This window comes from Calliopsis andreniformis, chromosome 2, assembly GCF_051401765.1.
Source record: "Calliopsis andreniformis isolate RMS-2024a chromosome 2, iyCalAndr_principal, whole genome shotgun sequence".
Classification (NCBI taxonomy): domain Eukaryota; kingdom Metazoa; phylum Arthropoda; class Insecta; order Hymenoptera; family Andrenidae; genus Calliopsis; species Calliopsis andreniformis.
In genome coordinates, this window is record NC_135063.1 from 8,000,265 (window position 1) to 8,024,132 (window position 23,868).

A 23,868-nucleotide genomic window follows, 5' to 3' on the forward strand; every position below is an offset into this window, starting at 1 on the left:
CGCGTGCAATTTTGCGTTATACGCAACAAGTATATGTGGGAATTTTTCAGGCTGAGGTTTCTTTGGGATGAGGTTCGAGGGAGCCTTGGGATATGGGTTACGTGGAGGTTTATATGGGGATTGGGGGATTTTGTGCGGAATATGGGATGTACAAGGTATTCTATAACTGGTGGGATAAGTAGATAGTGATTCTTCATGAAGAAGTAAATCAAAAATGTGGAATAAAGTATTTTGATAACTTGCTTGATTTCTGAGAAAATTGAGCTTGAATTATGATTGCGTGCAAGTGTACCGAAGTACAGTATGGGTGCTTGAAGGGTTCACGGGGTGAAGGGAACACTCACGGTCTGATCATTGACTGTCTCTACGGGAAGCTGGAAGCACTCCCCTTTCCCTGTTCACCTCTCAAATACCCAGAGTGCACTTCGGTGCACTTGTCCTCGGTTAGAATTCAAAGCCAATTTTCTCGAATACGAAGCATGACATCAAAATATTTTATTATATACTTTTGACTTATTTTTCTATATAGAATCATATCTTTTTCGCTTGTGCCACCAGTTCTGACACATCCTGCGTAGGGTGTTCGACGACGAGTGTCAGAAATTTTAAGGGATGATTCTACATAACAACAGAAGTCGAAAATGAAGATAAATTTTAAATTTTAGACTACATTTTCAAGTTATTAATTATTGAGAAAATGCCTAAAATATAAGTGAAACGTGTCGGACTTGAGACTTATACTACTGACTTCGATGTGTTTGATTTGGCTAGTATATGTCGACAGTAGAATAAGTTCCATATCAGACACATTTCACGCGAATTATAGACGTTTTTGCAACAATTAGTAACTTTTTTTTGCTACATGAAAAATGAAACAGTCCTACCGAGTACGACACTTTTCATCATGAGAACAATAAATTAGCTCGTGAAGAATGTAACGTGTGTCAGCAAAATAAATGGTGCAATGAGTTGAACGTTATCTGTATCGCGTCGAATCGAGTCGAGTCGAGATGAGCCAAGCCAAGATCATCAGGTGCGTTATTTTATTCGGCTGCGCAGTATCTGGTGCCTGAAAGAGAAACAGGACCGTGGCGATTATGTGAACGTAGCTTTGATATTCTTTATCGAATCGCGCAAGGTCGTACCTGGAGTTACCGAAACGATCCAATTCACGTAACTGCTGACACGAGTCTGGACACTTTGAACCAATGCGCAATTTATGCCATAACTGATAATTCCTATAAGTACTAATCGTCTAGTGACAGGATTCTGCCATAAAACTGGTCCACCGCTGTCCATCTGTAAATAAGACGCAAAGAGAAGCGATGGCAATAAATACTTGAATACATTTTCATTCGAATTTGAACAGTATGAAGAAACACCAGATTTACCTGACACGCATCTTTTCCTGGGGCGTACGTACAAAGTTGGTTCCTATTTAAATTGCGATAAATTTCCGAGCACTCTTCATTCGTAATCACGTTCACTGTGGCCTCTTGTAAGGTATCTGATTTAGCACCTGCAAACTCTGTCGTTCCCCAACCTAGTTTTGAAAATAATTCTTCTTTCAAATATACCAAGTTAACCATATGTTTTGCACACTCAACCAGATTTACTAACCCAATATTGTTGCATAGTCGCCGGCAAAAGTATCTTGCGAATGTCGGAAAGGTAGACAAGCTGGGCCAACCGCGTTACTGTAGCTTATAGTTCCATTTATCTGTGCAACGGCTATGTCGTATGAATAACTCATTTTGTTGTAATTTGGATGAACAACAACTCGACTTATTCGGTATAACGCTGTGGCATTCGTGTCTTTGCCTGAGTATCAGAATCATGAGCAATTACACAGTTGAAGGTGAGGTCTAAAGAAAATTATTCCACGAAAGCATTGGTCAGTGCTTACCTGTTGAAGGATCGTGTTCACCAACCACCACGCCCAATATGTCAATTGATCTTTCTCCGAAACAATGTGCTGCTGTTACTACATATGTAGGAGATATTATGGTACAGCCGCAATAAATTTCTCGTAGTACAGAATCAACGAGACCACACATCATGGGATACTCATTCACCCCTGTTTCCTTGCCACCGACGATTCTGGTCTAAGAACAATCGATATGATACGAAACTTCTTCTATGACTACTCTGTAGGACAAGCAATTTCATCTCATTAACTAAGCCTCGAATACTTACTGGATTCTTCCATCCGCACCGACAATTTTCGTCGGTGTTTAAAGGATTTTCAATCAATTTCGCTGCGCATAAAAATCGACCACCAGTCGACGAGGCAGGCGATGACAGTGATATGGTCATCGTGTCTCCCTCCGATTCTAAGCTGAATGACCCATTGCCGCAATACCGATGCGTTGTATTTGGGCTAACTTGAACGAGGAGCACATCCTGATTACAGTTGTAACTCTGCAAACATCATATTTCAATCTACATTTTCTTCTTTTCTCTCCAACTGTTTCCTCTTCTTATCGCCACTGCACAATATGGTGACTTTGTACTTACCCATGGTATCTGCAACGTGCATGTCACGTTAACACGGTAGTTGCTTTTCAAGACCCATGTGCACCATTGTGCGCCTCTATATGAAGACGGATACTCCCTGTTATAAACGTAATACGTATTACCAGCAACTATTTCTTCATAATAATTACATCCTGTGTTTGCAGCGTCGCCGAACTTGAGAAAGCTCGTAAGCAAGTAAACGAATAATAATAATAGCGGCACTGTGAAAAGAAGAAATGATTGAGTGGTTGAACTTCTCTATTAATATTCTGCCCGAAATTATTTGATTATCTATTTTGTGTCTATACCTTTCGTCATAACGCAGTGTGTGCAGCGGTGTTTGTAAAAATGAAGGTACGCTTAAACCGCCAAGAAATTTAGTTCGACACTTCGACAGAGAGGCGCACAATTTTCGTAGAAACACACGTGACGATCTGATGTGTATTCGCACGAATTTCGCGGTTTTTATGCGTACCGCGAAGACAAGCCAAAGTCACGACTGACAATTTTACAGGTGCTATCAGGCAGTCTTATCTAAGGTAGTTTTAACCTCGAGGATGAAAGCATATGTATCTACGGTAACAAGTCCCAATAGTAAGTAGTACTCGTACTCGTACTTACTCCAATAGTAAGTAGTACTCGTAAATGAAATTACAAGGTGCAGATGATACCTATTCGTTCATTTTTCAGGTGTTTGCGTAGCCTGTTTCTCAAGCCTTGATCAATGTTAATTACTTTAATTGGGCATTTTAGGAGTTAGCGAATTACAGTTTTTCATTCGATGTATACGTGAGATACTCGTGAAGTCGCTATCTTTTGTTTAGATAGAAGCACGCAAATTCTATTTAGCCGTCATGGTAAAGCCAATATATAATTATGATTTCAAAGAATTGTGTCGCAATGAAAAATTCTTGCCACCGTTTGCGTCTTGTTATCGCAAAGATATATATCTAAATCATTATATCATAGTCAGTGTTATCGTGCATATGCTGATCCTTTAAAAAATATTTCAGTGAAAATCTACCGTATATAAACGGTGTTATACATATTAATTTCTTATTGTTCTTACTGTTCTCGTGTTTTTTTTTCTCTATCTTGAATAGCGAACACGTAGTTTTTAGTATAATAATATTAATTACGAATCTTTTAAGGAAATAGCCCTTATATAATTTGAAATGAATTCGAGGCCGTTTAAAATTGCTTCGATGCACAATGTAATTTTTCAAACGCGCAAACACTAACAGGCCTAATTATTTTTATTTTATCACAAATTATGTTTAATATGTACGAGTTTTTAATATACCTACTCGAACGCATATTTTTCCTACTTTTTAAATGCAGCTTTAAAATGTCATGAAAAATTGTGTTCAAGTGAAAAGGAATGAAGTGCTCAGAAAACAAGTTTATTCAAAGTTCAATATAAAAAAAATAACTTTGAAAGACAATTGTAATCAGCACTTAATCTGTTCTGACCTGGAAATTTTATCTTAGAGATAGATAAATACGTGAAATAACGAGAAAAGAAGTAAAAAAGTAAACCACGAGTGGGAGGATACGCGCCATCTACCGCGCATTTTAAATACGTTACTACGTCAGCTGTAGTCAGCTGTTGTCATGACAATGGAGTGGAATACAAACCTGATAGTGCGTGACAGTGGGAAGAACGCACACATGAAGGAAGGACGTTTATTTATTGTTAAATTAGTAATAACTTTGTTAAAGAAAGTCAATCGAAATTTCTGCATCTTCAAACATTTCGAATATTTGTGATGGAACGATTGTTTGATCTTTCGTATTACTTTGAAATTTGCAAACAGGAAAAAGTAAGAACGATAATGACCAATTATGATAGTGTCGTTAAATAAAAACAAGGAAAACTAAGTTTTTTCTCGTAAGAAACATATCGTTATAATTTGTTATTTATAATTTTCTTGCGATATTTAATCCGTCTGTTTATCATTTGCAATACAATTGTAGAAGAGCATCAGTTGCAAAAGGTAATCTGGAAACAATTCACAAACCAGTATCTCTAACGTCAGACATACTTACAAGGTACCTGGTGCTCATAAAGATCCAATGGATTGTATTACCGATGATTGTGTCGGTATCAGTGGAATGAGTCCCCTAGCTATGCAAATGATACAAAATTTTTCTCTGTACCAATATTCCTTCGCCTGTACGTTGCGATGTATGTCCCACGTGGATATTTTACATCGTTATCGTACCTTTAACCTTTCTTCTCAACCAGTGACATTTTTAAGGGAGAAACGATACATCTGAGACTGCTTCTTGCTACTTAGGTGCCATCGTCTCGTCTTGCTCCTTTCAATCTTTGTTTACGCGACATAAAAACCAGCGATCTTAATTTCGTTCTCACCAAAGTCTGCAACTTTTCATTATACTGCAGAAATGTCACTGTGACCTTAGCAATTTTTTAAAGACCTCAAAGGGATGCGGACTATAAGCATAAAAGGGTGAAACTTCTGAGAAACCCTTAATGAGCAGTGATGAAGGGAATTATTAAGGAAGGATATTCATTTTTCAAAACTAGAAACTAAAATTTACTGTGATCTCTCAATAAATATAGATTGTAATTAAAGAAGTAAATAATTTCATTGTGTTATTATTATGTTTACTGTTGATATAACAGTATTTGTGAAACATGTAAATTTAACGATACTTGTGGCGTCAACCAAGGACGAGACATTTCTGGTTTCCTAGTTTCCTATTTTCCTTGAACAAGATCTAAAATTTTCCTACAGAGAAACATACGGTGAACACGTTTCATGCCCGTCCTGACCTAAGACGCAGATTTTACATTGTTCGTCGTATTCAGTAGGTGATTATTTTTAGAATGCACAGCGTATAGGTGTTACGCTATCGATAAAATATCGACGAGACCTTCTCCGCAAGGTTAACCGTCTCCACGACGGAGCTTAACGCGATGCGCTAGAGGGCGATAATTAATTTCCTAATTAACCTTGCAAAATTACCAATAATAACGTTTTGTTTAACGAGGACCCTCACTGATGCTCGAATCCTTATTCAAGAATTATACAACCAACGACTCTTAAAGGGTTACTTGTGAGGGAGATCCTTTGATGATAAAATCAGATAACGTATTTATTAATTACCTGCTTCTCGATTCTTAAGAAACGGGATTAATCTCTACGTTGTTTCCCCAAAGCTACTGTCGACCTCCTGTTAAGCCGAGGCACTGATAAGATATCAGATCTTGACAGAAGATTGCCAAACATTGCTATGAGAAAAAAGCAGTTGTAGAAATAGTAGTAATTACTATAATAATTTTTCATTAAACTTTGACAAATTTTGCTATGATTATAAGTATTCGTAGTTATTAGGCATAACCAAATGAGTCAAATTTCTAAAGAATTTTTAAAGAGTTTATGTTACTTGAGGTCTACAAAGTAGAATAGGTGTTTTTAACAAAGGAAGATTAAATTACGCACATGTTTTAGTATTAGTTAGTATTAGTATCTATAGCTATCTTTTGATTATTGAAAATAATTAAGACAAATATTTGACCCTTCATTTGTTACATGTTAAGAGCAACTTTAATTGATACAAAGAGATTTCTCAGAATACATTAATTATTGAATCGATTTTGTATGGAATAGTGACTTTCAAAGCAGCCAAAGGCAAATTACCACAAAATTCAATCTTGTTATAGCTATTAAACCCGGAAACTAAACTTTCCAGGTATATATACAGAACATTTGACCTTGCTAACGAGTGGGCAATTAAAAGTTGATGATTACGTTGTCATATACGAATTAACTACTTGGCAGTTAAATAAATTACCATCATTGAGCTACTAATTATTAATTCTTTCTAAACCGGCTAAGTGGTCGCTAAATTATTGAATTTTCAGAAAATTTGAATCTTAAGAATTTTTGAGATTTTTAATTCATAATTTTTAACCGAATCTCTACTCGAAACGTTAATTCCCTTTTCTTGCTGAATTCAATAACGCAGCAAGTCTGCTCCGAACACAATTCACGCCACGAGACTTGCGTTATAAGCCAAGGGGTTAAGGACACGTTGACAATTATATTACCATGAATGGAGTACTTACTATGGCAAGAAATCGTTATCACAAAGTAGTTACCAAATAGTGACTTTTAACGCAGCTGTAGGTAAAATGAAAGTTCATCTATCTATAGTAAAGCTAGTAAATTAAGAGATCTCACATTTTTTGCTAACAGTACGTACCACCCCCACGAGGAAATTGTCCCAAATAAGCAACATAAAAGTTTTAAAAAAAGGGAAAAGAAAATTTCTAAGTAATTCTGTCTTCGTCGAATCTGAAATTCTTTAACCATCTGAAATTTCATAGATTCAGCCACGGGGCTGATCACGTCGACGGTAGTCATATCGAATTTTACTCCTTCTCACGCAACTCTTCGATTTATTTACACGGGTGGTGTGCATTGTGCATGTGAGTCTGTTCAAATTAGGAGTAATACTCCTGGAAACTGCGGCGCTAGGAAGAAATAACTGGCTGCCGACTAATTAGGACGGGATCGATGATACTAAGAATCATTTCGAGTGCCTTCCATTCATAGAATCGATTGTTCCTTGGAACCGAGACTAGAGTCTCCTTTGGAGCAAGTACTGAGAATGAAATGAGTCATGTTCGTGGAAATGTTATTGCAACAGACTCCGTGGAAATGTGTAATGAGATACAATATCTAAATAAGATCAGTAGAAATATTTGCGCAGAGGGTACCAAAAATGATAATAACGATCTCGTAAATAGCTTAAGTAAGCTTCTAAACTTAATATTTATATCGAAAGCCTGAAAATATGGTGACTCACAGATTCGTCCATATGTGTACAAAATATCAATTAATTTTCATATTTAACTCTCGTTAGTTAAGCTTTTGTATTTAACACTTTTGTATTTAATTTCTTTTGTGAATAAATTCATGGCTTCCTGTATTTGTCTTCTGGGGATATAGCAATTTTTAGAAACGTAGGGTATAGCAATCTTAAAAATTGTTTGTACCAACTTACAGAAGCACCGTCATAAATGGAACGACTCCATTGTTAGTGAAAACGTTTTATTAAACTCTGAAAGTTACAATAGCGGTAGAGTTTTTTCTGTTATTCACGATGTTTTTTTGTTTACTGTAGGATCACATATACGATTACAGTACTGAGGCCCTCCATGCGCAATAATTACGATGTGTTTCCCCGCAAACTTTAAGTTTCGTCGTAAGTTCGTGGGTTGCATTTTCATCTGTATCGAAATAAATGATTCAGTCTTTTTTAAATTATTTGTTGAGGTCGGGAGAACAATATCGATAGAAGAATTGCGTACAGTTATTTGACATAAAAAAAATGTCCACGACTTTAAAATTTTTAAATATACTCTAAGTGAACGTTTCTTGAAACTAATAAGTTAAACTAATTACCTAAAGATTGAACAAAATCCTGCGCAGAATAACACGCACGATTTCAATACATTAACGAGATAATAATTAGATAGAAGTATATTATTCATAGAATTATTGAAAAATTACTTTGATAACGTAATGTAGTATATTAATTAAATAATCCTACTCAAATGTCCTTGTCTGTTCTTGAACAAGACTTCACTATTTTTCAACCACTTCGTTTCAACAGTATTTTATCTTTTTATTATGTTTCATTTTAATTCCCATTCTTGCTCACGTCACTCTGCGCGTTTCTCCAGTGTATTCGAAATTCTATCAACAGTTATCAAGAACGTTCTATCACGGCGGACACGAAAATGAACACGTACGAAATTACGGCGAGAGCTCTGATGCGACAAGAAAAACGATCGTGTCGTTCGTGCATGCGAAGTCCCTGTTATCAAGTAATTTCGGGGCCGTGTGCGATAAGAAGGTTCCACGATATAATTGTAACCCGCACGAACGTATATAACTCTTTTTTCATGCGACACGTGCGTATGGCTCTGTGTGTAAACGTACAACAAATACCGGAGAAATAGCATACGTATTATATGTATATATGTATATATTCTCGTATAATATATATATAAGTATGTACGTGTGTTTCAGGTAAGTATTAAAAGATCTTTCAACGAGCGTTTTATCTCCCTCTCTCTCTCTTTCTCTCACTCCCTCGCACACAGGCACACACACTCTCAAGATGAAAGGTTCCGTCTCTATCTTTTCTTTTTTTTCTTTCACTTGCAATTGGTTACGAATCGTTTAATGTTCGATCCCGCGAGGGACACTTTGATCCCCTCGGGACGAAAATAGGAGAGCTATTCACGCGCGAACGTAGCCTTTGACCTCTCGCGAGTTCGTTAATTCCGCCGCGGTTTCGGCGTTTCCCGAAAGAACCACGGAGAGCGTCGTACGACAGAGGCGAGTATATATTATAAAATATAACGTACTTTTTAAAAGCTACAAGATCACATAATCTCACGAGAAATAGAGTTCTGAACGTTGTGCATGGCGAACGTTGCTTACACCGTCCCCTCTTCGTCGACCCTTAATTAATAGTTCCTAAAGTACACCGACGAGTATTGGTGCGGGGTACCTCGGACCACCGTGGAAAAGAAAGTAGCGGAGTCCCTCGTTAATTGCAACGCCTCTGTCCCCGGATAATTGTCCGAGCTATACGAGGTCACTCAGAACTGGTGGTGCAAAAGGTTAAGCCAAAATTTTACATGAAAAAATAAATCAGAAATATAGAATGATATTTTTTTACTATGCTTAGCTCCTAAAAAAACTGACTTAAACAATTTAACCGAGGACGAGTGTATCAAAGTACAGTTTTAGGTATTTGTGGGGTAAACAGAGAGAGGGGAATGTTTCTGACTTACAGTAGAGAAAGTCAATGGTCAGACCGTGAATGCTCCCCTTACTCTGTGTTCCCTTTAATCCCTCTAATCCCTTCAATCCATCATAATTCAAATTCAATTCTCTCTGAAACGAAGACAATATGTATTAAGAAATTTTATTCTATATTTTTGCCTTATTCTTTCGAATAGAATCGCTAGGTTTCCACTTATACTATCAGTTTTGATACACTCTGTATTATACTTGGTATCAGACATGTAGAACTCGATATTTTCACCAGTATCTATTTTATTTTTATTTTTCTTGCCTATCTCTCTCGATAAATGCGTCCTGATGGAACCTCTTATATTGCAGTTAACGTGAGACTACTGTATTTCGTCTGTGCAACGTAATTGCGAGACGAAGTGATCATGTTGGTAGGGTCAGACGCAAAGGAAATCTTAGAGCTAGACACGCGTTATTTTTATTGCTCTCGCTAGTTAGAACTTCCGGTGTCCGAGGTATTCCGGTAGGCTCGATTATAATAATTTTGTTAGACTAAATTCTTTTTCCTTCTTCCTCGTTATTATCTAGAAGAATGTTAACGCAGTTCTCTTATGTACTAGTAAGTAATCTTAGCTTATGAATCGAACGGCGCTACTATGTAGTTTACGTGATAGAAACGCACGGTAGAACGCAAGTAGAATATCAAATATATAGATTAGTTAAATTAAATTAGTTAATTAAGAGATTAGTATAAATTAATGGTACACAAGACTGAGGTTAAGAGGTTCAGTAGACAGTGAAATATAAGGTGTTGCATAAAATGTGGACAAACTTTTTTGAGAAGTTAATTTAGTGCATGAAAATTGTAAAGAAAAATAATGAACTGATGCAATTTCTTAATATATTTAGAAAATAAGTCATTCTTTAAATGAAATATATTATTGATATCCAATGAGAAGAATAAACACAGATATTTTTAAAATTCTTCCTACAATCAGTATTACTTAATTTTTTGTTTTCATATATTGAAGTTAGATTAAATTAAATTAGATCCGCATTTTATAAAACACCTTCTAGAATAAAAAAAAAGAATTAATTGTAACACAGTGAAAGGAAATGAATTCCAAAGGAAACATGCAACTATATCTCAATCGTGAAACTCTTTCCACAAGAAACAAACGAACTTGCAAAACCTTGCAAAAAGGATAATCATAATAAACAATCTATCCCAGTTGTAGATCGCGTAGAAACCCTAGAAATGTTCAATGTCCTTGTTTTATAAAATAGTTCGGCGCAGTTAATGGCAATTCGCGTGTAAAACATGAAAACTTTCAACGCTCAATTCAGGAATTATTGCGGAGAAGCAACGAACCGCAAATAAGCGTAGTCTCTATAGTCAGAGTTTGATATTATTCGAATCAGTTTTCATTAGAATAAACAATTATTCGTGATCCACGAATAATCCATCTTTTGTGTCACTTTTATGGAATATTATTCGTAGCAGAATTTACTCAAATAAAAGTTGATTCAAATAATGCCTAACTCTGCCTACAGTAATCGTGGATTCGATTCATCGCGTTTAACGTGGACGATGACTCCATGAAAACAGTAGAAAAATTCAGGGTTCTTGCACGTTAGAAAAGTCGCATTTAGAATTTAAAACGGTCTATCAGCGAGCCTAAATTACGAAACTATTTACACAGATCGTTTAAACGGAAGGTCGAGCTGTATACGCGTGCTGCTCTCTTTTTCGCTGCGCTTAGGTCTATTGGCTTACATTTCTATAGATAACAGATACGTCTTTAAATTAAACTCGTGTCCAGTTGTCGCTATGTTAGACTGTGTGTGTATACATGTACTTTTTTTGTTTATATGCATGAGATTTATATATTTATATATCACTGCACTAAGTGAGCAAGAATAAACTCGGAGACTGAATTCCTAGAGTTTCTTCTTTCTTCACCTAGTGCTACTCGCTTGTAAAATACCTTATAACTGTTCATATATATAGGTGTAACATTTTGTAATAATTTTAAGTGGACCCTTAACGGTAGTCGAACGTGAACGCCTGTGTATCGAGAAGAGTTCCTTGTTAACGAATATACCCGTATCGTTTCGACTGTTAATTATTAGTAAAATCATTAAGGTATCGAGTTTCTAATATCTATACATATATTTCAAAAGTATTGAAATATTGTGCTAAGAAAAAAGATTTATATGCAATGTTTAGTCATTAAAATGACGAATAGGAAGAGTATTTCAAATTATTTTAGAATAAGTAGTGAAGTTCCACTTTAAGTAGACATTTTCACACTTTTTACTAACATTTGTCACAATCAGTAAATCTCAGAATTATTAAAAAGAATTGCTTAAGTCAATATAATTAAATAAAATGCACACTAGTTTGAAATAATTTGTATGAATTACCTATGGTCTATAAATATTCAATCAGCTACTGAAGAACACACATAAGAATACACTTCACTATCGTATCACTTAAAGTCTGATTTCATAGCAACAAATTTTCTTCAGAGTGCGTCCTTTCATTTGAAGTGTTGGAACAGTACTGAATGAACGAACTTGTTGTCTGGGGAAAGGTGACTACTTTGAAATTCAGAACACAGAAAAATTTGGAGTAGGTCAATAAAATCGTGGCAAGACGGTCAGTCAATGGGAGTCAGGTACATTATTTCAGCCATTTTTGTGTAACATTTATGGCATGGTCCTCTTACTCAGTAATCCTGCTTGTTTTTCTAACATTTTTTAATTTTTTTTTTTTACTAATTACCTTCGTAATTATTCTATGCTTGTACATTTTTGTAGACGTAATGAAAACGATAAAGATACAATGACAAGTTGATTTTTTTGTAATTTTTTTATGTATTTTGAATTTTAACTTTATTAAGTTGAGATCACAACGTCTACAATTTTTGGATTTTATTTAGTGTGAGTAATTTCCATGTTCTATTTCATTTTGTATTTATTGGGCCATGCACTCATGATTTTTCCGATTTTATCTTGATTTAAACTCTAATTAATATTGTTATGAAAAAATTAAGCAATATAACATATTTGAAAAATGACACTATGTGTAACAAATTTTTAACTTATTTACGAATTTTCTGTATTTTGTGATAAATGGACTGCAATAAATTCACGCTGACTTGAATATCTTAATTTGCATTTCACACTGATAAAGACGAAAAAAAAAGTGAAAACTGTACTTGATTCTACTTATACATGTCACATTTATAACTCTACACGTTTTCTACATTCGAAGAAATGTAATGTTATGAAACTTTCAAAGTTGGTTAATTTTAAAAGATAACTACTCATGTACGTTTCTTTGTAAGATTTTCAATGCTATCCACAAATGAATTAATACTGGAAAAATCTTCTCGACACACAGGCACAGAAGAATTTGTAACTGTTTTTTTTTTAAGTATAAATATTGCAGTGTAAATAGATAATTTAAATATTTGTTACCCGAAAGACACATCTAGATCGCATTTACGTTGCGTCATAAAATTTTTAGAAACGCTAAGCTACAGTTTCTTTTTCCCGAAAATTTTCTTCGAAAAAAAATAACATCGAAGTTAAGTGCAGGTGCTAAGAATTACATTTATAGATGAAGTGTAATTATTCATAGCGACGCTCGTCTTATCTTTCTTTCATCTAGCCATCACTCATTCTGTCTATACATCTTTCCTTAATTTTCTTTTCTGTTTTAAAGCCGTACCTGACGTTTTACAAAATTTATGCTGAACACCAATAGAAGAGTGTCAGACAAGTAAGGAAGTCTTTTGAGATCGAGTTTACAGAAGAAACCAAATGCTCAGTTATCTAACGATCGTCTCCACACGCAATACTTTTTTATATCACATAATAATACACTTCTGTATATTGAAAAATTACAAATTATATCATCGAACGATTTCTGTGAACGTCTAATTGGTCGTGACAAAAATTTATCAATAATGGTAATGATATATACAAGAAATCAATTTAATGATTTTTGTACAGAATATTAAGGGTTTCATCAAAGTTTCACGCATCTTCGTTTAAACTTTATGAAATAATCATAATATATTTTGATAGGCCTTTAGACTCGTAATTGGCTGAGATAAAATATCTTGCAAAGATGCAAGATACATTATTATTACAATCAAAAGTTTGGATACATCTGAATGTGAAATTTGTTGAGCGTTCCTTCATTCTTACTCAGGTTTTGATACTAGGAATAAAAAGGGAACATTTCTTATATCATAAGATAAGTTAACAGATTAAAATACAGTAGAATAAATGAGCTATTCAAAATATGGAAGTTGCAAAGTACTTTCAATGTATTCTTGAGCAGCGTTAATAACTTTAAGTTATCTAATTAAGTTAATACTTCTAAATTAAATTTAGTACATTTCAGAGTAGAGGTATTCAAACTTTTGAATACTGAAACTTATTAAAAATCTTAAACTACATTTCGGCGATCAACAAGTAAAATCTGAAGCGTTAAAAGAATTTTAGTAAAAAGTAGATAGCCTATTTATAAATTACACGTTCATAAATAAAAAAGTTAATACTTAGACTACGAAGACGCTGAAACTATTTTTTCAGTTGTTCAATAATCTTACGAAAATGTTTGTGTATTCGACAAAAATCGTACCTAATCGAAAGACTGAGAGGTAACAACGAAAATTTTTACTCGAGGCCTTTGCTCACTCGAAGTATATCACCACCTCGATTCTCAAGAGCGTGTCCTTTTGAACAAGGTTCCATTAATTTCTCGATATCGAAATTACTTCACGTCGCAAAGTAGAAAAACGACTAACGCGAGAGTTGAGTGTCCGTTTCTTTCGTAGACACATTTGAAGTTTAGGTTGTTTAAAATTATAATTAAAATCCATGATCTGTAACAAGAATCTTGTGCCCTTTATCAGTGATAGATATGTTTAACAATATTCGATACTAGGCCCGTTAAATGAACAGAATTTAACGAGGGACATCAGTGTTGGACAATGTGGACAGCGGCGATCTCAGAAATTCAAAAAGTGTCTACGAAGATTTCGTCGTACAACTATCGAGATACTAGGCCAATCTTGATTGGACTTCTAACATTGTAACATCGTATCCTATTTTATAGTTTGTTTCGTTAACACACACCAAGTTATAGAAGAAGATAGTAGTTTAGAAAGCAGGATGTTTTAGATACTATATTATAACTACTTCACTTGCTATAGTAAACGCAACGAAATTGCTTAGAACTTGTTACTCTCTCAGATTGGCACGTGAAATCATACTCAACATCCTTCAATGGCTTTACTATCGAATTCGACAGCACTTGGTAATCCCAATTCCTTTCATTCTCTGTTCATCTTCAGTTTTCAGCACAACCGACTTTCTACTCTTCCATTTTTCAGCGAAAATTTAGACGCTATATTTACTAACTTTTCTGCTTTAATATATTCGTGCGAAAGAACGTTTCGAGTTACAGTGGGAATGAAATTTGTTGACTACACAAGACTACTGTAATTATGTATTTTTCCAAACCTTCATCACTCTTCGTTGTTATTCATTTTACCGTCTTTTATTATTTCCTTCATTATTTTTTGACCCTTAACTGGTATATACACTGGGGTCACAGCATTTATACTAATTCAGTTTTCAATATTTAATGCAAAAAATATCCATGAGTGGCTTACAGAGACTGAAAATTCGTCAATTTTTTCTAGGTCGTTATAAATTATTTTTCTAGTGGAAATGCAGTGACTCAGTTTATATTAGCATCATAACTGAAAGTTCATACCTCTAGTATTTTCAGACAGAAAATAATTACCTCTAAAAGCAGCAGTAATATTTAAATATAACCTTTTGAGTACCTCATATCATGCAGGCACACTGACAAAGTGAATACTCAAAAGGGCACAAAAGTGGTCCTGAGCCGTCAATTAAATCCATTCCCATCGTAATCGCATGAGAAATATACATTTAACATACCTAGTCTATAATATATATAACACGTTTTTTTGTACAGAGTTTTCTTTGCTTTTTGAAAAGAAGAAAGTCTTTCATAGTGATAACGAACTGTTTTTCGATTGCGTGCAGGGTGTTCGGCGGGAAGCTTTCATCCTCGTTCGGTACCTCTTCAATTTCGGTATCATGGAAGAACAATGATCATCGCTTTCCTCCATTAAAAAAAAAAGAATCTCCAACAATAATCGTTTATCTTTCCATCATCAATATGTTTATTGTAACGTAACGACAGAGCTCAGTTCAGAATTTTCTCGACACCGAATCCCCTGAATCGACTACAGACTCTGCTCGAAAACGATTTCCTCAAGAATCCCATGCGAATGTTAATTTTCAGCCTCGCGATCGCGATAAAGAGACTCCAAAAGACGATTACCCGTAGAAAGTGTTCCACCGTTTTCCTTTCCCCCTTCCCACGACTCGTATCGACAAACCAGTCGTGTCCGAGACGTTTTCCGTGTACGAGTCATATCAGCAGCTGATAAGCTGTTATCGTGCCCGGACTGAGAATCTCGAGCACCCCGCAAACAAGATAGAAAAGTGCACTTTCCTCAGCGACGCTTCCAAGCTGAGTACATGGTTACGCATTACACGTTCACGATATATGTATAATATATGTATATATATATATATAGCATGTATATGTATATAAGTATATAGATATAGAAAGTTACAAAAGATAAAAGAATCGAGTATAATGTACACGTACAGACTGTCCCAGAGAAGAGACGACATTTTTCTCTATCCATCTCCCCCCTCCCTCTCTCAATGAGTTACCTCGTTTCATATTTCGACAGCACACTCTCTATTATTCGCGATCTTACTAATTTTGGTCTGCAAGCGCCGAGAAGTTTCATCCTTCCAGCGAGTGTTACTTTCATCGCCGACCAACTGGTCCCGATCAACTGGCCAGTTGATCGCTAGACTCGGTCATTAGGCTTCGTCGGACTGGGAGCCCTGGGAGCTGCGTTTCTTCTTGTGATTGCCGTGATGGTCGTGATGGTGATGGTGGCGGTGCTGATGCTGATGGTGGTGCTCGGGGTGCATCAGGGCGTCGGTTTCCGGCTGATTCTGGTGGCTCGCCAGGAGGTCCAGGGTGCCTCTCGGAAGTGCAGGTTGATCGTTGGCTGGGGGCGGAAGTGGCGTTGCCGCTGGCGACTCGCTCGGCAGAGGTACACAGTGCAGGACGTAGCATCTCACCGCTGCTAGGATGATACCTGAAAATTGGGACGATTCAGTTGAATTCTGACGCGGTGGCTTGATATCACTTAGGGCTTGCTAAATGTCTGCAACGTGTGGCTACTTTTTATGCCCCAGATAATGGTCTGTGAAAAGAGACGCTTGGATCATCTGTGACCTATATTACAGAGATTTTAGTTGCGTTTTTTGGGTGCGTGAAAGCAGAAAATTTAGAGAATTTGAATATTGAAAATTTTGTAATTTGTAATATTTCAATATTTGAAAATTTGAGCTTCGAAATTGAAGCTTTGAAGTTAGAATATTTAAATATTTGGAAATTTGAACGTTTAAATATTGATAAAATTGAAAATTTCTATAATTAAATATTAGAATAGTAGAAAATTGAAGTATTTCAATAGTACAAGGTTTTAATATTGAAATTTTTGAATATTTAGATATTGAAGTATTTGAAAATTGAGAACCATAAATATAGTAGAAAATATCAATTATATTATGTATAAACAATTTAGTTTCTGTCCAGATATAAGAATAACTTGAATTGCTTGGAAAAAATTTCCTTCAATGAATTTAAATAACGTCTGACTAAAGGTTGAGCGTAACTACTGTCGCATCTTATGATGCACGTGTAATAAGAGAACTCTTTTTTCTTGTAATTGTTTTAAAATCTTTATAATTTTCAAAGTAGTATTATTAAATTGAACAAGTGTGTATTTTATACTATGAATACCATTATTTTTTAATTTAGTATCATTGTGTTTCTTAGTGAGTGATCTACTTTTCGAAGTCCTTAAATGAAAGCAATCTGAAACCTGTTATTTTAATTAAGAGATCCGAGTTTATTAATGTCAACCATATTTTCACAGAGTTAATAATTTCTGGCGGTTTCAGTGGTTGACTTCTAATAAGTTTACTCCATGAAACTATATGTGAAATTTATTTGGCAAATTTTGTACAGGAGAGTAATACGACCTCGCAATAATATAGGATAATTAATGTCTAAAATAGTTCGCAAATGGAACTCTAAATGATTCAACACTTTACGAGCCATTTGTACTTCTGTTTACGACCAAGGCTACGTGTTGATTGTATCGATGCACATGAATTTAATTAACTAAGTTCAATGAACATGTAAATGCTTTGAAGCTTTTTGCATTCAAAGTTAATCTTCATGGGGAACTTCTTGTGAAGTAATGATAATATCTATTGAATGGATAATAGAAAACTTCTTATCACACAGGATAGGAATACAAGTTGTTAGAAAAACTTCTGAATATTCTGATGAATTTGATAAAACTTTATGGCATAAGTTTCATATGAAATTTCTTATTTTATATATTTCTTGTCCTCGTTTGTTTAAAATTTCAAGTTTATTCATGATGGAAGAATTCTGATTTTATATAAAATGTATGTATTAGAAATTTTAAAGGGTGATTCCACATGTTAAAATAAGACATAAGTAAAAAGTGGTGAAACTATCTTTGAAACTTCGTTTTCGAAATATTAATTGTTGAAAGAATACATAACTTACACGATGAAATGCGTCTGACTAAATTTATATCGCTGTCTTATTCTACTAATATCGTTGTTTTCGGTTGCCTAAAGATGAGTCCAAGTAGAATAAGTTTCCAAGTCAGACACACTTTACGCACATTTTAGGTAGACCTTCAACTTGAAAAAGAAGCCTCAAATACCATTTTATTTTCATTTTTAATCTTACTTTGGCTCGCAGAATTATTCTTGAAAATTTCTGACACCTGCTGTCGAACACTCTGTATGAGTATCGTATAAAATAGTATTTGATGATATTTTTACTATATTCATTTCCCATTATTTTACATAAAATAATTTTGAATAACTGATATATGAAATATCACACATATTTAGAAAAATATTGTCAAAGATTTTCTCCGTGGTTAATCTAAAGACTAACCCACCGCTTTCGTTCTTACTGCTACGAAAAGTGACTGTAACTTCGTTACAGTGAATGAATAGCTCGAAGCAATACGATTAGCTCATAAAGACGAGAAATGTCTCTGAAGACGATAAATGTCTTTTCAAGCTACATCCTTGGACGTAGCCTCAAACTTTTCGCAATCAGTGAATAAACAGAAAATTAGTCAGACTTGTGTTCAAAGCGAAACAAGTGAAAAAAGAAATTGGAAAAATGTACATGTTTTAAAATTAAGAAAATAAGATTTCTATGTGTGGTCTCATTTCTATTACCAAACAATGTACTTTCATCTTCACACATATCCCAGGAAAAAGTGAAACGATGAATTTCTTGACCTACTACTGCGTGAGTATTTGCCCAGTTCGCGGGTCATTCTGGCAAAGTTTCAGAATTTCCTTGACGCTGGTTCGTGGACTGTAAAAAATGAGCTCACCGAGGAGTAGCAGAATAGTTCCTGCTACCAGTAGAGCGAGCCTATGGTCGGTGGTCGTTGCACCTGGGGCGAGTTGCACTAGACCAACAACCAGCACCACTGCGCCCAACAATAGGCACATCACCACCGCGTGCAGCCCGGATATCTGTGAATGACAATGCTCTCGTTAAATAATTTTCCATCTCCAATGTCTGACGCAAACTATCCCGAAGCGATGTACTACTGAAAGAATGCATTAACCCATAATTTTGACCTAAACGTTCACTAGAAAAGATATACACAGTTTCTCTGTAACACTTTTGACGTTTCTATGCCAATTTAGTTTGATTTAATGGATTTTAGGGATTTAGAAAATCAAATGTTTCTTTTGTAATAAATATACTTCTAATTATAATAAAGATTTTATATAAAATATTGAAAGTTTGAAATGGTGTACGTTCTTTCTTCTTGGCTTCAAAAAAAGAATTAATTGATTAAACAAAAGACTCTAAAAACATAAGCGGAAAAATATGAAAAATACTAAAAATTATTACACGCAACTTCATGTTAAAGTAAACCATGAACTACATAATGTGATACACCACACATTTTTATTTCTCTTCTATTGCTCTTATGTTTCATCCTAGCATTTCTTCTAACAGAGCTAATTTTATTCCAAAAGATTGGTTTCATTCTCTCAAAATAAATACCTCGACATTTTCGAAGTGTTTCAGCTTCTATTTACCCCCTAGAGCCCTAGCTATTTCTTAGCAGCGATAAAGAAGGAAATTAAATTTACATGTAGCTATATTGCTATGGTGGAAAGCAAAGCGTTAACGAGTTCTTCCAATCTGTCGTGTTCGTTAAAATCAATAGATAGCAGCGTTAGGTTAACCGACAGCCGTTCTTGCGGTGTCCACTAAGGCAAAGAATTACCTTGCCGCAGAGATATATCTCGGGTAAAGGCTCCAGGTGGCTGTTGTGGCCATGGGGGCTGGGGGTGGGAGGCGAGCCTTGAGGCGGCGGCATCCATTGGCCTCCCAGGTAAAGCTGACTAGGACGTTTTAGCCTTTTTTCCTGTCGTTTGCGCTCGTGGCGTACTGCCACCGCTGGCATCGCACCGATCATCCTGCAAAACAACCACGCACAGTGTCAGCAAGCGGAAACGTCAAAATATTTTGCACACTCTCCATCGAAAACATCGTCACTTTAAGGTACTTGTATGCATCTTTACGACGCATTTTTCCGTCATTTCAAGGGGATCTAGAAAATGTGTTTTCGTTTCGCTGGTGCAAGACTAAAGAGAAACTGTACTATAGGGAATGTCCAACAACAGGTGGCAAAAATTTGATGAGGTGATTCTGTGGACTAAAATAAGACGAAGATTAAGGGTGACGAAATTGCGTTTAGGGCTTCCTTTTTGAGTTATTACTTGTTGAGGGAATGTAAAATGTCTGAATATTGGTCTCATTCTACTGGCAGCGTTGCGCGTGACCTGAATAATGAACGCTAAGAGTAGAATAAGTCTTCAAGTCAGACACGTCTTACGTACACTTTAGGTGCATCTATTCGTCGTTCTTAATTTTTGTCCTATTTTTGTATGCACAATCATTTCTTAACACTTTTAGTATCTTTTGTTAAATACTCTCTACAGCAGCTCATAAATTTATTTATGTGTTTAGGGTATTAAATCATTGTAATTTCCTCAATTTTAACACAAAATATATGATATCTCGAGATTTTGAGCACACAGATTTTGAGTAAACAAATTTCTTGGCTTAGTTTTTTGTAGTAGGTACGATAGTATCTGACGCATATCAGTTAATCAGTTCGCCCTAATTTCCAAAGTTTACACGAGATTTTAGCCACGTTTATCTTTCATTTCTGGTACATAAAAATGCTATATCATATTTCGAGGGGGTAAATGGTGATAACAGCAGGGATTAATTTACATCCGTTTCTTGTATACTTGATAATCTAATAGCTCTATCTTTAGGAAGCGATCCAATATCAGCCACGAACTATACACCACCTTTTTATGCCCTTGTTAATTTAATTTATCTAAATCTATCGTATGGTCACCATTAACCATTATAAATAATATACTTAAAGGTAATACATAATTTGTGAATTCCCCTTCATTGAGTTTTAATCGTACAAATTTAATTACGTTACGAAAATAATGTAATATTATATTAAATCAAATCTTTTACTTCTTGAATAACTTACAACACGATACAATGGCTTTTATGCAGTAAAATATACATTTTGTTTTTATACTTTTTATTTTATTAATGGACTCGGTAGCTTATTATTTAAATATTTAATGTCAAGGATTTCAATAAATAAATCTAATAATTAAAAATAGTAAATGTCCTATGAAATCCTTATTGAACATGTTAATTGTTTTTGAAACATCATTTCATTTAATGTCCAAGTAGAATGTTTTATCCATGTTCGGATACTGGTGCAATCTGGGTATTTCTTTTTCATTAAAATTTTGTTGAAACTCAACATTTCACCATGATAATTGTAGACACTCCAATTCGCTTAATGCAACAGATAATAATAATAGAAGCGTAAAGTTTCAACAAATTATACTTAACGACTATGCTCAATGTATTCAGCACGTTGTAATTGATGGATGAAATCGTCAGTAGAATAGTCTGCAAATTGTCAGACGCTATTCACTGTAAGCAATTAAGGAGAAATTAGAGAATACTTCCATTTCGTTTTTACGCACCAGGAATTAGCGTCATATTCTTATCAATTCTAAATACTGGTACTATTATTTTCATATTGTAAAATACATTCACAGGTAGTTAAAGACAATAACAATATTTCTGTTCGCTTCGAGTAGTATGTAATAAAGTATAAAATTTCTGTAAATTTTACTAAACTGGAATAATTATGCTATTAGATAAAACAATAATGTCACATGTTCTTGAAAAATTACGACTTACCTTTTAAATGATATTGACGAATATAAAATTCATATAAATCTGCCAAAGCCAGACTTCAGTATTAGCAATTATACTCTTTTCATCGATCAATTGTTCCCATTCCGCCACCAAATATGCTGAGTAAATAAATGTATTTAATGAAATGATTTAAATTAAAGCTGAAAATACTTTAGCTATTGATTTATGCATAAGCTGATATAGTTTAAAATGTATGAATATCTTTAAGAAATATAGGGTTTCGAGATTAACAAAGTTATATAATTAACGTTATACATAAATACATACTCGAGAACCTATTAGGGTGTAGAATAAATTACAAAGATTAATAAAACAAAAGCCAATTAAAAAGTTAATTAATGGATGTATAAGATAGTAATAAATGCGAGCAAATCGATAAAGCGGTCGGGAGTTTGAGTATAATTTTCAGCACAATTCTGTTATAAATATCCAAGTCACGTTCAATAACCATTTTAATGTAAAAACTAAAAACGCTATGCTCTTCTCGTAATCCTCCATGACTATTTTTCTTGCTCATCAATAATAAATATTCATAACACTTAAATCACAAATATCATCATAAATAACTGAATAAAATAAACGTAATTTAAAGCTTTCTTTCACCTATCGAGAACGGTACAGTTGTCAGTTAATTCTTCATAAACCCACGCAGTCACAGATCCTTTCCAAAACAGACTAAAAACAATCAAGGAAGAATAATTACACACTAAAGATAATTATAAATATATATAGAAATAAAGAATAATTACACACTAAAGGTTTATTTAAATTTTCTCCCATAATGTACAATAATTCATTATTTCTTGATTGCTCAAGAAAACTCCTCATGTAATCCCAAACAATATTTTATTCCTCCAATGTTCAATTAAAACGAATGTAAATTACTCTATTAATGCTCTTCAGTTAAAGAAACAAATCTCCCTTCTCAAACCTCGCAGATTTTATCATACGCCATTAGCAAAGCCATTTATCCTTACTCTACTTCATAGTTTTAACAAAGTGCATGCATCCAAGGACCATTTTCATAGCCGCCAGTTCTTCGACTTCGTTTCACCGGAAAAGAAGGCTAAGATCACACGTAAAATCGAGGATAATTGCCGCGGTGAGCATCGTGGTCGATTTTTACAGAACCATTGGTGAACAATGCAGAAATGGCGGCTGTACTTTCGGCGAGTTCGTGAACCAGGAGATGCTATGAACTTTGGTGACCCCAGGTGACCCCGTCGGTCGATACGTCACTACATCCACCCTCTTCAACCCCCTGGGCTACCCAGCTAACTCGAACGTACCCGAGTTCCATGGGGTTGTGCGGGGATCGACGGTAAAAGCGAGCCAGAGATGTTTTAATCGCTCTCGTCTACCTTCCCCATTACCCAAGATGATCCTAAGACCCAGCTTACCGCTCTCAAGCAGATCTAACTGTTATTCTAACGAATTTTACTTTGAATAATGTTCGAATAAAAATTGAAAATGGTGTAAATTATTCATTGGAAGCGATTCACTTCTTTGGTCGAATTAATTTTACTTTTTACTCGAATGAAAATTCGTTTCAAGAGCGTCCAATTCTGTTAAGGATATTTCTGTGAATAGGTTCCCCAAGAATGCATTTTCTTTTATTGAAACGTTTAATTTTCTATGTCGTCTTCAGATGTTATACCGTGAAAGTAGACGTTTAGAGCGTGGGGAATACATGTTACAGACATTTTGTGGGTGACTGGGTTCACATTGTAGAAAATAAGAAATATTTATCTTCCAATGATTTATAAGATGAGTTATGTAAGCTGTGTTGAATTCTATAGAATACTTTAGACTCAGATGTCTCAATGAAAGGTTTCTGTTGTAGTTTAAGATAAATTATTTTTGGCATATACTTACAGCTTCTTTTATGTTCAGGTTTCATTTTAACAACTTCTGAAAGAAAATTGTGCTTCTTTATCTTGTATATTTAGGGCTGTATAAGAAATGCTAGGAATGAAAACA

General features: G+C 34.8%; 2 protein-coding genes across 2 annotated transcripts; both read right to left on the reverse strand.

Annotated features, from left to right (window-relative positions):
- Positions 1-635: 635 nt before the first annotated feature.
- Positions 636-2,943, reverse strand: LOC143184917 (venom serine protease 34-like). The gene is made up of 8 exons (XM_076387519.1): positions 2,826-2,943; positions 2,518-2,738; positions 2,197-2,421; positions 1,907-2,105; positions 1,621-1,821; positions 1,392-1,543; positions 1,146-1,299; positions 636-1,069 (listed from the first exon to the last, which is right to left on the reverse strand). Exons 1-8 carry the CDS (start codon positions 2,833-2,835, stop codon positions 1,044-1,046), a joined length of 1,188 nt encoding a protein of 395 aa, XP_076243634.1. The 5' UTR covers positions 2,836-2,943; the 3' UTR covers positions 636-1,043.
- Positions 2,944-16,186: 13,243 nt separating this feature from the next.
- On the reverse strand, positions 16,187-18,845 carry LOC143186454 (uncharacterized). Its single transcript, XM_076390130.1, has 2 exons — positions 18,768-18,845; positions 16,187-16,561 (listed from the first exon to the last, which is right to left on the reverse strand). The coding sequence occupies exons 1-2, from the start codon at positions 18,793-18,795 to the stop codon at positions 16,278-16,280; spliced, it is 312 nt and encodes a 103-aa protein (XP_076246245.1). The 5' UTR covers positions 18,796-18,845; the 3' UTR covers positions 16,187-16,277.
- Positions 18,846-23,868: the final 5,023 nt, after the last annotated feature.